Source organism: Staurois parvus, unplaced genomic scaffold (assembly GCF_062004578.1).
Source record: "Staurois parvus isolate SC_StPar_1 unplaced genomic scaffold, SC_StPar_1.0 ptg000726l, whole genome shotgun sequence".
Lineage (NCBI taxonomy): Eukaryota > Metazoa > Chordata > Amphibia > Anura > Ranidae > Staurois > Staurois parvus.
Genome location: NW_028318522.1, coordinates 102,263 through 117,500, shown reverse-complemented (window position 1 = coordinate 117,500; position 15,238 = coordinate 102,263). Strand labels below are relative to the sequence as shown.

Genomic DNA, 15,238 nt, shown 5'->3' with positions numbered 1-15,238 from the left:
TCAACAAGTGGAATCTACAATGGAGGGGACAGGGGGGGCGGGGAGGAGGTAAATCTGCAATAAAGACCCGTCTTGTATACAGAGAATTCATCATTACTATGGGGGGGGGCAGAATCACTGCTGGACTGACTGCACCAATAGGAAGGGGGTGAATAGAAATAGGGGCTAAAAAGAGAGAGAGGAGGGAGAGATGGGGGGCGATAGAGGGGGGGGGGAGAAAGCAAGAATAGGGGGAGAGAGACAGAAGGGGTTGAGAAGAGGGAGGAGAGAGAGAAAAAAGAGATGGGGGTAGCAAAGATAAGGAATGTGAGGAGGAGGGAGGTAGCAGAGATAAGAAATGGGGGGGGTAGCAGAGATAAGAAATGAGGGGGGGGGTAGCAGAGATAAGAAATGGAGGGAGGGGGGTAGCAGAGATAAGAAATGGAGGGAGGGGGGTAGCAGAGATAAGAAATGGGGGAGATGGGGGGGTAGCAGAGATAAGTAATAGTGGAAGGTGGGGGGGTAGCAGAGACAAAAAAATGGGGGGAGTTGGGGGGTAGCAGAGATAAGAAATGGGGGGAGGGGGGTAGCAGAGATAAGTAATATTGGAAGACGGGGGGGTAGCAGAGATAAAATAAATGGGGGGAGGTGGGGGGTAGCAAAGATAAGAAATGGGGGGAGGTGGGGGGTAGCAGAAATTAAAAAAAAACTTCAACAAGTGGACTGTACAATGGGACGGGGGGCACGGGGGGGGGGGGGCAGGCAAGACGGGGAGGATGTAAATCTGCAATAAAGACCCACATTATACACAGAACATTCATTGTTACTATATAGGGGGTGCCAGAATCTGCAGCAATTCCTTCACCATTGGGGGGGAGAGGGGGGAGAGAGGTGGGGTGGGGGGAAGAAGAGAGGGGAGATGAAGGCGGAGGGAAAGTGAGGGGGGAGATGAAAGGGGGGGAGAGGGGGGAGATGAAGAGGGGTAGTGGGTAGTGAGAAGGGAGAGCGGGGGGGGGGGGGATGAGAAATAGTTGAAAAAGAGAGGGGGGGAAGAGGGAGAAAAAGAGAGAGAGGCGGGGGGAGAGAGAGAAAAGGGAAGAGAAAGAGAAGGCTGGGATAAAGGAAAGGAAAGGAATGGGAAGGGAAGGAGCGGAAAGGAAAGGAATGGGAAGGGAAGGGAAAGGAATGGGAAGGGAAAGAAAGGAAAGGAATGGGAAGGGAAGGGAAGGAAAGGAATGGGAAGAGAAGGAAATAAAAAGGAAAGGAAAGGAATGGGAAGGGAAGGAAAGGAATGGGAAGGGAAAGAAAGGAAAGGAATGGGAAGGGAAGGGAAAGAAAGGAAAGGAATGGGAAGGGAAGGGAAGGGAAGGAAAGGGAAGGGAAGGGGAGGAAAGGAATGGGAAGGAAAGGGAAGGGAAGGGGAGGAAAGGAATGGGAAGGGAAAGAAAGGAATGGAAAGGAATGGGAAGGAAAGGGAAGGGGAGGAAAGGAATGGGAAGGGAAGGGAAAGAAAGGAAAGGAAAGGAATGGGAAGGAAATAAAAAGGAAAGGAAAGGAATGGGAAGGGAAGGAAATAAAAAGGAAAGGAATGGGAAGGGAAGGGAAGGAAAGGAAAGGAATGGGAAGGAAAGGAATGGGAAGGGAAGGAAAGGAAAGGAAAGGGAAAGGAATGGAAATTGAAGGGAAGGAAAGGAAAGGAAAGGAATGGGAAGGGAAGGAAATAAAAAGGAAAGGAATGGGAAGGGAAGGAAAGGAAAGGAAAGGGAAAGGAATGGAAATTGAAGGGAAGGGAAGGAAAGGAATGGAAAGGGAAGGGAAGGAATATATTAGTAGGGGTAAATATTTATACTCCAACCCTCCACATACATATATATATCTCACTCACACAAAGGTATGAAGATCAGATTGAAGGATGGGATGGGGGTCGGTGTACATAGCACAGTATACAATGTATATATCTCTGTATAAATACTCCAGGAATGTGGCCCTGTGTGTGGCCCCTGACATGGTAACAATGCTGTGTCTGTTTCTAGGATTTCCATAATGGTGATTTTTTATTTTACTATCATATATCATTGAATCCGGATTCTATATTCAGTCACATGGGCAGGGTGTCGGCCGGGGTCACCTTCCATGAAGAAATGATCGCATTGGGCATCACTGCTGTCATAAAGTCAACCCTCGCCTTGAAAAACAACTCATTCAGGTAAAAATAGAAACGAAAGGCAAAATATTTGTGTATAGATATAGAAACACATTATAAATACCTCTTTTCTCTCTTTTTTTATACATGATCACATTCCCTCAGTTCTCAGCTGCAAGAGCAGGGGGAGAAGGAGCGGCAGCACACTGATCTTCCCAGTGAATGGCTGTGCAGGGGAGGAGGGTGTCAGGACAAGTCTGATCATTGGAAGAGAGCAGGCTTAGTTCCCAGCACAGCCAGGAAACTGACCCCGCTGTGCTCTCATGCCTAGTGTGGTCATTTTTTAATAGAAATGCAGAGGGACTTGCAGGAACACCAGGGAGTTCACACAAACGAAGCAATACAAAGAGAACAGGAAAATTCATGCAAGTGCCCGGTGCAGAAGGCATCAGGAATATGGAATGTCAGCTTCACATATTTTCTCAAGATGACCATACATGGATCCATCAGGGACCTTCCAAATTTTCATCGATGTATGGGGTCAGTGGTTGTCTACCGATCGACTTCTGTACAACCGCCCAGCCGGGCTTTTCTTGATCGATCAGTGTCCCCGGCTATAGCCGGCAGTATTCTGATGGTGCGGAAGTCTCCCGGCTCTCAGAATAAAATGCCTCAGCAGGGAGGATTCCCCATCCACTGACAAGAAGCATGCTGATTGGAGGAGAAAGTAGAGCGACAAAGAGATGAGCTCATCACTTGCTGCTTCTCCTTTCACTGTCCAGTCACAGACTGGGGGCGGGCCAAGGGTGACCTGGGCTCAGAGGAAGCTAGGGCAACAGACTGAGGACATTTAGCAGCATAAAAAGAGTACTGCGGGGGTTGTCTCTGGATTGAAGGTGACCGTTGCAGCAAAAGTTGATTTTCCCATTTTGCGCAATTTTACTCCCCTGGAATTCTAACAGTGAATGTTCTGTACACCCCAACAAGAACCTCTCCTGCAGGGGTGGACTGACAACTCATGGGGCAATAGGGGATCATGGGGCCCCCGGGCAATAGGGGATCATGGGGCCCCCGGGCAATAGGGGATCATGGGGCCCCTGTGTCCTTGCCCAAACTTAAAAAAGCCTATGAAAAAGGTACCAGGGGCATCTCATGGGGCCCCCTACTGACCCCGGGCCCTCAGGCAGTGCCCGAGTTTCCAAATGGTCAGTCCGCCCCTGCTCTCCTTTCCTCACTTTTGTTCTGCTGCTATTTTGTTGCATTTTTGATGTCTTTCTGGATGCGTTCCAAAATTTTTTTTTTACTGTGCTGTTTAAATACCGAAACGTTTGTCATCGCCGCAATTTTCTGGGCGAAGTGGAAGATTGGACAGGATTGTTGGCCGTCTACAGAAAGCTGCTTAGAGCGGCAAACATTGCAAAAGCATAGCGGTCCTCTGTACCGACCGATCGTCGCTGGAAGATCGTCCGGAATTAGAAAATCATTATTCCGTCTAATTCCAGGAAGGCGAATTGCTTACTTCGGCACATACTTCCAACATTTCACACATCAGTTAGTCGCAGATATTTGTGCACTCAGCAACCGGCGAACAACGCTCAGCTCAGCAACTTCTGTCCAGATAACAATTATCCAGAGTCACAAAAATGGCAAAAAAAAAAAAATTTCAGGATGTTCAAAAAGCATCGAATCGACGTGTCTTATTGGTCGGTCAAACCGTCATTTGGGTTCCTTGGATGATGCGAATCTCCATTGTGCTCTTCCATAACTGTCAAGAAGGGGGTCAAACCCAACCACAGGGGTGCCGGGGATGATTGGAGGACCACTGAGCCAGGTGAACTCAACCACTAAAAGCCCTTATGCCGGCCATAGACGGGTCGAAAATCGTCCGATAAAAAAATCGTCCGATTCTCACACCGTTAGTGGGTTAATTGGTTGGCTGTTTTTTGGGGTTTTTGCACTGTTTTTATTGGTCATGTTGGAAAATTTGCGGCCGATTTTGACGATCGGCCGATTTTCCCGGCAATGATGGGGAAATCAGCCGATCGTTCTACCGATAAAAAATCTGCGCATGAGCCGTGACAGGAGAAGGAGGAGAAGAAGAAGGAAGAAAGAAGGAAAAGAAAGAAGAAGAAGGAAGAAAGAAGGAAGCAGAAGGAAGAAGAAGAAGGAAGAAAGAAGGAAGAAGAAAGAAGGAAGAGGAAAGAAGGAAGAAAGAAGGAAGGAAGAAGAAGAAAGAAGGAAGAAAGAAAGAAGGAAGGAAGAAGAAGAAAGGAGGAAGAAAGAAGGAAGAAGAAGGAAGAAGGAGGAAGCAGGAGAAGAAGAAGAAGAAGAAGGAGAAGAAGAAGAAGAGGAAGAAGGAAGAAGAAGAAGGAAGAAGAAGGAGAAGAAGAAGAAGGAAGAAGAAGAAGGAAGAAGAAGGAGAAGAAGAAGAAGGAAGAAGAAGAAGAAAGAAGAAAGAAGGAAGATGAAAAAAGAAGAAAGAAGGAGGAAGATGGAGAAGCAGAAGAAGAAGAAGAGGAAGGAAGAAGAAGGAGGAAGAAGGAGAAGAAGAAGGAAGAAAGAAGGAAGATGAAGAAAGAAGGAAGAAGGAGGAAGATGGAGAAGAAGAGGAAGGAAGAGGAAGGAGGAAGAAGGAGAAGAAGAAGGAGGAAAGAAGGAAGATGAAGAAAGAAGGAAGAAGAAGAAGAAAGAAGATAGAAGGAGAAGAAGAAGAAGAAGAAGAAGAAGGAAAAAAGAAGGAAGAAGAAGAAGAAGAAAGAAAAAGAAGAAGGAGATAGAAGAAGAAGAAGAAGGAAAAAAGAAGGAAGAAGAAGATGAAGGAAGGAGAAGGAAGAAGAAGAAGAAGAAGAAGTAGAAGAAAGAAGAAGGAAAAAAGAAGGAAGAAGAAGAAGGAAGAAGAAGGAAGAAAGAAGGAAGAAGAAAGGAAGAAGAAGAATTCCAGTTATATTTTATATGAAAAGTCTTCCGGCCGCAAGGAGATGTTGGGAAATAATCCGATCGTTTTCAAAATGACAGGAAATAAGTCAAACGTTTTCAATGGGATTGCTGGCCACAAGGAGACAAAAGAAATGTCGCAAAATAAGTCGATCGATTTCGATGAGATTGCCGGCTGCAAGGAGATGAAAGAAATGACGGTAAATAAATCGATCATTTATGATGGGATTGACGGCCGCAAGAAGACGTAAGAAATGTCGGGAAATAATCCGATCATTTTTGAAATGACGGGAAATAATCTGATCATTTTCGATTTGATTGCCGGTCGCAAATGTCAGGAAATATTCTGATTGTTTTCGATCTATCGCAAATTTTACGCGTCGTATCCAGAGCCCGTTTTGGTGGTCGGTCGTACTCGCGGGAAAAGGTTCTTTAGCAGCCAAGGTGAAAAAAACAAAGTGCGCCCCCTCGTTCCATTGAAGTATAGGTTACAGCTCCAATTTGTGCCCCATTTTGCTGAGGTGCCCAAGGCAGCTGCCCCTTCTGCCCACCCCCTTGCCGGCCCTGATTCTACTTTCGTATCGGGGACTCTCGGCGGATGGAAATTGGTTGAAATCGACTGAAGATTACCACGTGTATTCCCGCCTTTGTGCGTTATCCCCGGTACATACAAGTACTCACATGACTGTGGAACAGACGGAAGCGGCGAGGATCACGGCGTGTCCCTTCTTGCTGAGCGGACAGGTGATGCCAGATTCTGACTCACAGCGCTTTTCCCTTCGCGGTCGCCCACTCCCACCTCCTCCATTGCTGACTCTAATCTGGCTGTCTGATGTCTGTCCCCCCCAGGCTGTGTGCTAATCCCCCGACAACCTCCAACACTTTTCCCTGCTGGTTGTCGCTTTCCCCGTCCAGAGATACTGATATCACTCTGCAAACGGCCGGCACCGATATCCCGATAAGAGGAACTAAATATTAACCAGATTGAGAATCTCGGATTAGATAAACGCTAATCGGACCCGGGAACGCAGCACATGGATGGTGGGAACCCCTCATAATGGGCACAGCGGGCGTACAGACCCGGGAACTCAGCACAGGGATGGTGGGAACCCCTCATAATGGGCACAGCGGGCGTACAGACCCGGAACTCAGCACAGGGATGGTGGGAACCCCTCATAATGGGCACAGCGGGCGTACAGACCCGGGAACTCAGCACAGGGATGGTGGGAACCCCTCATAATGGGCACAGTGGGCGTACAGACCCGGAACTCAGCACAGGGATGGTGGGAACCCCTCATAATGGGCACAGCGGGCGTACAGACCCGGAACTCAGCACAGGGATGGTGGGAACCCCTCATAATGGGCACAGCGGCTGTACAGACCCGGGAACTCAGCACAGGGATGGTGGGAACCCCTCATAATGGGCACAGCGGGCGTACAGACCCGGAACTCAGCACAGGGATGGTGGGAACCCCTCATAATGGGCACAGCGGCTGTACAGACCCGGGAACTCAGCACAGGGATGGTGGGAACCCCTCATAATGGGCACAGCGGGTGTACAGAGCCGGGAACTCAGCACAGGGATGGTGGGAACCCCTCATAATGGGCACAGCGGGTGTACACTGTTTGCATTACATACTAATAATAAATGAATACATGGACTTCATACGTCAAACAATCACCAGACGACATACAAGAAACAAAAACGCTACAAAAAGCATTGGAGATGACAAAATCTCTTATGCCGCAAATGTTTCTGGCCTGGCGGAGGAATTTTGTTGTTCATAATTCAAATTGTTTAGAAAACCATGCGGCTCGACAAAAAGGAAATTATATTTACACCGCACATCATTTCCTGGTGACACTAAAGTCATAAAAACAGGTCCTATTGTTTGGCTGTGGAATTCTAGAACATTGGAAGGATAAACACTGCGCAGATTGTAATATTAAATAAAGAGACAGAAATAAACAACAAGCAAAAAAAAAAAAAAAATTAAATAAATAGCACAGATATAAACGGCAAAAAAATGGGCACAAAAAAAATTAACAGGAGCAAAAAAAAAAACCACTGCAAAATAAATAAATAAGCAAAAAACTAAAAAAAAAGCTGCACACAATATAATATTAAACGAGTCACATAAATAAAAGGACACAAAAATAAACAGACAAAACCAAATTGAATGAAAAATGTACAAAAATACACTGCAGAAAAATAATGCATTCTCTCTCTCTCTCTCATTGTCACTCTCATTCTTTCATCCTCTCTCTCATTCTCTTTCACATATTCTCTCTTCTCTCTCTCATTCATTCTCTCTCTCTCTCATTCTCTCTCTCTCTCTCGTTCTTTCTCTCATTCTCTCTGTCTCTTCTCTCTCTCTCATTCTCTCTCTCTCTCTCGTTCTTTCTCTCATTCTCTCTCTCTCTCTCTCTCTCTCTCTCTCTCTCTCTCATTCTCTCTCTCTGTATATATATATATAACCACAAAATTAAACTAAAAAAAGGGCAAAGAAATATAAACAGAACCAAAAAATAAACTGCTAAAAAAATGTAAAAAAATAGATAAATGACCACAAAAATAATCTAATAAATAAACAAGTAGGTATACAATATACACTGCATAAAAAAAAACATAAAAAAGTAAATAACTGGGCTCAAAAAATAACCTAAAAATAGATAAATATGTGCAAAATATGAATGAAAAAACATATCTATCTATTATCTATCTATCTATCTATCTATCTATCTATCTATCTATCTATCTATCTATCTATTATCTATCTATCTATCTATTATCTATCTATCTATCTATCTATCTATCTATCTATCTATCTATCTATCTATTATCTATCTATCTATCTATTATCTATCTATCTATCTATCTATCTATCTATCTATTATCTATCTATCTATCTATCTATCTATCTATCTATCTATCTATCTATTATCTATCTATCTATCTATCTATCTATCTATCTATTATCTATCTATCTATCTATCTATCTATCTATCTATCTATCTATCTATTATCTATCTATCTATCTATCTATCTATCTATCTATCTATCTATCTATCTATTATCTATGATCTATCTATCTATCTATCTATCTATCTATCTATCTATTATCTATCTATCTATTATCTATCTATCTATCTATCTATCTATCTATCTATCTATCTATCTATTATCTATCTATCTATTATCTATCTATCTATCTATCTATCTATCTATCTATCTATCTATCTATCTATCTATCATCTATCTATTATCTATCTATCTATTATCTATCTATCTATCTATCTATCTATCTATCTATTATCTATCTATCTATCTATCTATCTATCTATCTATCTATCTATCTATCTATCTATTATCTATCTATTATCTATCTATCTATCTATCTATCTATTATCTATCTATCTATTATCTATCTATCTATCTATCTATCTATCTATCTATCCAGTATATATGCACAAAATACAAAATTAACTAAAAAAAAAATCTACAAAAATAGTCAAAAAAAAAAGAAAAGGAAAAACAGGCCCAGAAAATAAACAGCGAAAAAGTAAGGAAGAGTGTGATTGTTATTATAACAGACAATTAGCAGTCAGTGGGATCTCGGATTTTTATGGACATATACAGACAGATTTATCTGCTGACGATTCCATGGGACAGACTGGTAATCGCACCGTGCAATGCCTCGTTATCTGCATATTACATGTAAAGCGTGAACTTCTTCATTCGTTACGGATGGGGGGTGGAAGAGCTGAAATCACTGTCAGGGTTTGTTTTGCCATCCAGGTCCCTGATGGAGAGATTCATCCTCTCTATTTGTCCTCGGCTCCACTGTCCCCAAGACAAGCAATATTACAAATCCCAATTTTTTCAGTTGTCACCAGGAGGTGAGGGGAAATGTTCCAATGGGGATACTGGCAACGGGACTGTACAGCGGCCATTGCTGCTACCATGAAGATGGCTGGTCCATGCAGCTTCATGTTATGTTGCTATGTTTCAGCCGACTGCCTTCACCATAACAACCAATGATGTTGTACAGCCCAGCCGCCAGCATCCTAGCAACCAGCTGCAGGGTATAGGGCAACCTTAATGAGCGGCGGTAAGGATAGAGTGTACTGTATGGACATTTCAGCCCCAGATGCCAACCCATTTTTACCACCCTTTCTCTTTGTTTACTAGGATGTTGGCACAGCAACCTATAATGCTGTGGTCCCACCGCTAGCATCCTAGCAACCAGCTTCAGGTATAGGGCAACGTTAACGAGCGGCGGTAAGGATAGAGTGTACTATATGGACATTTCAGACCCAAATGCCACCCAATTTATGCCACCCTTCCCCTTTGATTACTAGGATGTTGGCACAGCAACCCATGATGCTGTGGTCCCACCGCTAGCATCCTAGCAACCAGCTTCAGGGTATAGAGGGCAATGTTAATGAGCAGCGGTAAAGATAGAGTGTACAGTATGGACATTTCAGCCCCAGATGCCACCCAATTTATGCCACCCTTCCCCTTTGATTACTAGGATGCTGGCACAGCAACCCATGATGCTGTGGTCCCACCGCTAGCATCCTAGCAACCAGCTTCAGGGTATAGAGGGCAACGTTAATGAGCGGCGGTAAGGACAGAGTGTACAGTATCGACATTTCAGACCCAGATGTCACCCCATTTTTGCCATCCTTCCACTTTGATTGCTAGGATGCTGGCACAGCAACCCATGATGCTGTGACCCCACCGCTAGCATCCTAGCAACCAATAACACTTTGGGTTTGATTTACTAAAGGAAAATAGACTGTGCACTTTGCAAAGTGCAGTTGCTCCACAAGAACGGATTTCACCTTTGGAGAGATTTCCTTTCACTTTCTCTTGTGTTTCAGGGACAGGAAATGAAGGGAAATGTCTCTACTGGGGACAGACATAAAAAAAAAAAAAAAGACATAAAAGAGGTCCTAAACCCTTCCTACACCAACCTCAGCGGAAAGCACAGTGGCTAAACGGTTAGCACTTCCTCCTGGCAGTACTAGGGTTGTCGGTTTGAAACCCAACCACGCCACCACCTGTCTGGAGTCTGCATGTTCTCTCTGTGCCTGCGTGGGTTTCCTCTAGATACTCCAGTTTCCTCCCACACACCAAACAAATGATGGTGGGTGAGTCGGCTCCTGTCTAAGAAACAAATTGGCCCCAGTATGTGTATGTATGAATGTACTTGCTAAAAAATGTGACTACTCCAGGAAGAGTTAATGACCTAGAACAGCCCCCTCCATCCTTTCATGTCATTTCTCCTCTTCTGGGAGTTTCTAATTACTGTCTGTGCTGACCCAGCTACATCCCTACATAATTCTAACTGGGAACCTTTGTAAATCAGGAGGCAGAATTAATAGCTGCATGCACAGATTCTTTGGGTGAGTGCCAGCAAGTTCCCAGGTATGTCCATAAAACTTTATGTAGCTTCCAAGGGAGGAGTGAAATAAAATGTTATATAGTGTCAGTTGAGTGACAGTTCGGAGTCTGCTGGGGCTGCTGGCACCACATCCAAGGTGACATCACACCACATCCAAAGTGACATCACACCACATCCAAGGTGACATCACAACTGAACAGCAGTCTCTGGACTGCCATCCGTGAGGAAAAGTGAGGTGTCACTTGGAGGGGGGGCAGCACTGAGGCTGGAGTGTCCCAACCATACACCCTTTCCTTACTGCTTGGCAGTGTTGCTCTGTACACACAGGACAGCATTGCTGAGCTGGTTGCTAGGACGCTAGCAGTTGGTTGCTAGGACGCTGGTAGCTGGGCTGCAGAGCATCATTGGTTGTTATGTTGCAGGCTGTACAGACCAGCCGCCTGCGTGCTAGCAGCCATGGGTGCCGTGCGGTCCTGTTGCCGGCATCCTAGCAACCAAAGGGTTTGATTTACTAAAAGCAAAATAGACTGTGCACTCTGCAAGTGCAGTTGCTCCAGAGCTTAGTAAATGAGGAGGAGCTCTGCTGACTTCCGTCGTCCAATCATGTGAAAGCCAAAATGCTGAGTTTTTTCTTTATTTTCCTTGCTTGTGATTTGGAATGCTTTACCTCATTTACTAAGCTCTGGGGCAACTGCACTTTGCAAAGTGCACAGTCTAATTGACTTTAGTAAATCAACCCCAAAGTGTTGTTGGTTGCTAGGATGCTAGCGGTGGGGCCACAGCATCATGGGTTGCTGTGCCAACATCCTAGTAATCAAAGTGGAAGGGTGGCAAAAATGGGGTGACATCTGGGGCTGAAATGTCCATACAGTACACTCTGTCCTTACCGCCGCTCATTAACATTGCCCTCTATACCCTGAAGCTGGTTGCTAGGATGCTAGCGGTGGGACCACAGGATCATGGGTTGCTGTGCCAGCATCCTAGTAATCAAAGAGGAAGGGTGGTAAAAATGGGGTGGCATCTGGGGCTGAAATGTCCATATAGTACACTCTATCCTTACTGCTGCTCGTTAATGTTGCCTGTATACCCTGCAGCTGGTTGCTAGGATGCTGGTGGCTGGGCTGTACAACATCATTGGTTGTTATGGTGAAGGCAGTCGCCTGCAACATAGCAATATAACAACCAATGAAGCTGTATGAATCAGCCACCTGCATGGTAGCAGCCATGGGTGCTGTACAGTCCCGTTGCCACCATCCTAGCAACCAATGACACACATTGGTTGCTAGGATGCTAGGGGGGGGGGTAACAGTATCATGGGTTGCTGTGCCAGCATCCTAGCAATCAAAGGGGAAGGGTGGCAAAAATTGGGTGGCATCTGGGGCTGAAATTTACATACAATACACTCTATCCTTACTGCCGCTCATTAACGTTGCCCTGTGTACCCTGCAGCTGGTTGCTAGGATGCTGACGGCTGGGCTGTACAAAATCATTGGTTGTTACGGTGAAGGCAGTTGCCTGCAACATAACAACCAATGAAGCTGTATGGACCAGCCGCCTCCATGGTAGCAGTCATGGGTGCTGTACAGTCCCGTTGCCAGCATCCTAGCAACCAATAACACGCATTGGTTGCTAAGATGCTAGCGGTGGGGTCACAGCATCATGGGTCGCTGTGCCAGCATCCTAGCAATCAAAGGGGAAGGGAGGCAAAAATGGGGTGGCATCTGGGGCTGAAATGTCCATACAATACACTCTATCCTTACTGCCACTCAATAACTTTGCCCTGTATACCCTGAAGCTGGTTGCTAGGAAGCTGGCGGCTGGGCTGTGCAGCATCATTAGTTGTTAGAGTGAAGGCAGTCGACATAAAGAGGGGTGGGGGCAAGAGGGGCAGCCTCCTTGGGTGCAGCTCCCTCTTATACAAGGAGGGGTGCCATGGGATGGTGGTGCGCAGGTTCGGACTGACCATGTGGGCACCCTGGCACTGCCGAGGGCTCGGGATCAGTAGAGGGCCCCATGAGATGCCCCTGGTACCTTTTATAGACTGTTTGAGTGTGGGCAAGGAGAAAGGGGCCCCATTATTTCCTATTGCCCGGGGACCCCATGAGTAGTCAGTCCGCCCCTGGTGGTGAGACACGTGCTCCTCAGATTGTTGGTGGGCAACTAGCAGACTGTGGCCTCCCTTCTACCAGGTCCACTCTGGCAGTTCAAACAGGCCACAGCTGAGGCCAACCACACACTGCACATGTGCAAATGCCCACCTATCCCCAGCTGCTAGGATGCAAGCATGTGGCCATGTATGTGCAAAGAGCTCTCCATGGGCAGCTCCAGCATGGCGAATTCCACACCGTATCAGAATCGCACCCCGTTCATGCGAGCCGCTGCGGGTGTGTATGTTAACAACACCCTGAAAGCGGTCCGCAAAACGCGGTGCGATGTGCAGAATCGGATCACATAGGTGCGAATACCCGTGCGATCCGATTCTAGTGCGGGCCAAAAAAAGGGTCCTGCGTGTTATTGGTGCGATTAGAGCCGTACTAAATATACGGCTCCGATCACACCGCACACAAATCGCATGTGATTTGGAATGCGGCGTGGTTCCTTTGCGAATCACATGCAATATACCGCGCCACATGTATGTGAACCCGTGTAAGTGTCACCGGGTCGACCCCTTAAAAAAAACACGTTAGCGCCGAGCACATAGCGGACCTGCAGTCCTCCCGAGGACGAGCCGAGATACAACGGCGGCCAGCTTGGCTTCTCCGGAAGCCGTTACAAATTTGGCAGCTGCTGCGCCTGCAACACTTTCGTTTTAAGTTGCAGAGAAGATTTCTGGTCTCTTCCTCCCCTGCCTATGGCCTGCCACGTTTTCAGCCTGCAACAATTCCAACATTGTATCCCAAAACACACAGCACGTGTGCCCCTCTGCGGACCCCCCCCTCCGCCCCCACCACAACCCTACAACTCGCCATCACACCATCGCCTCCCACAGCAATCGCCAATCGCTGAGCGTTTTGTACCGGCGATAGCATGCATCCATCAGCACACACACACAAATAACTGTCACATCAGCAGCAGCCTGCAAACTAAACCGACTAATTATATTATTATTATTATATTATTATTATACAGGATTTATATATTATTATTATACAGGATTTATATATATATATATATATTATTATTATTATTATACAGGATTTATATATTATTATTATTATTATTATTATTCAGGATTTATATATTATTATTATTATACATGATTTATATATTATTATTATTATTCAGGATTTATATATTATTATTATTATACAGGATTTATATATTATTATTATTATTATCATTATACAAGATTTATATATTATTATTATTATACAGGATTTATATTATTATTATTATTATTATACAAGATTTATATATTATTATTATACAGGATTTACATTAATATTATTATTATTATTATTATACAGGATTTATATATTATTATTATTATTATACAAGATTTATATATTATTATTATATTATTATTATACAGGATTTATATTATTATTATACAGGATTTATATTATTATTATTATTATACAGGCTTTATATATTATTATTATACAGGATTTATATTATTATTATTATTATTATTATTATTATTATACAGGATTTAGATATTATTATTATTATTATTCTACAAGATTTATATATTATTATTATACAGGATTTAGATACTTTTATTATACAGGATTTATATTATTATTATTATTATACAGGATTTATGGCTCCAACAGTTTGCTCAGCGCTTTACAATATAACGGGAGACAATACAGCAACAATACAGTTCAATACAAGAGGGTTAGGAGGGCCCTGATCCTGGGAGCTTACAATCTAGGAGGTATTTTATAGCCTTTTATTTCCCGTTCTGAATCCCCGAACGTGCCAAACACAACCCGGGGCCCTCTCTGCTTTGGAGGGCCCAAGCTGACCATAAACACAAATGAAAAATAAAGGAAAGTGTTGGGGGGGTGGTAGGGGGGGTTGGCACTCACTCAATCATAATCGTGTCTTCCGCGTGTTCCCGGCCGACCCACGCTTTTTTTCAGGCTAACGGCCGGCGGTCCTCATGCTCGCTCCCTGCGTCTGTGCGGCGTCGTTGCGGCATTGGCTTTTGTGATTTCCCCAGAATCATTTCTTTGATTTATCCCTTTTTTTCACCCATGAAGGCTCGCCGCAGGATTCGCCGGCGAGTTATTTCGCAGGGGTTTTTTTTTTTTTCGCCAGCAGCAGCAGCAGCAGCGCCGTCTCCTCTACCGCTGGGCTAAGCCGCCTTCGCTCTCCGCCTGGATGTCTTTGTGAGGGTACATGAGCTTCCCTTTGTGTGTGCTGGGGGGGGGGGGTTGGTGGGGGGGCTCCGGTCTATGCAGGCGATGGCGGTTATGTGCGTTTCGCTGTTCTGGTCCCCATAATTTCCCCTCTTTCCTTCCCCCGGCCTTTGTATGGAGGGATCCCTGTTCCCAGCTTGCTTGTATGGATTTCTCCAGCATCGAAGCTTTCGGAAATTTGACACTCGACCTTCCTCTTCTCTCCCCCTCCTCCTCCTCCTTCGCTTCTGGTGTCTCATCCGCTCTCTCCTCCCCCTTTTCTCTAAAAGGAGAGGGGAAATGAGAAAAAAAGGCTGCAAGCAACAGGCAGCAGATGTGTCACAACCCCCCCCCCCCTACAGCAGCACAGCCAGGTCCTGGGGATATTACGTCCTCGCTTCTCCGAGAGCGGGGCGCATTGATGG

At 45.0% G+C, this 15,238-nt stretch overlaps 1 protein-coding gene across 1 annotated transcript in view; it reads right to left on the bottom strand.

Moving 5' to 3' along the window:
- Positions 1–15,023, bottom strand: part of GRAMD1A (GRAM domain containing 1A) — a 133,802-nt gene extending 118,779 nt beyond the window's left edge. Inside the window, exon 1 of the mRNA XM_089653890.1 lies at positions 14,502–15,023. Coding sequence (XP_089510016.1) covers positions 14,502–14,509 — 8 coding nt within the window. The 5' untranslated portion in view covers positions 14,510–15,023. The remainder of the gene's footprint in view (positions 1–14,501) is intronic.
- Positions 15,024–15,238: the final 215 nt, after the last annotated feature.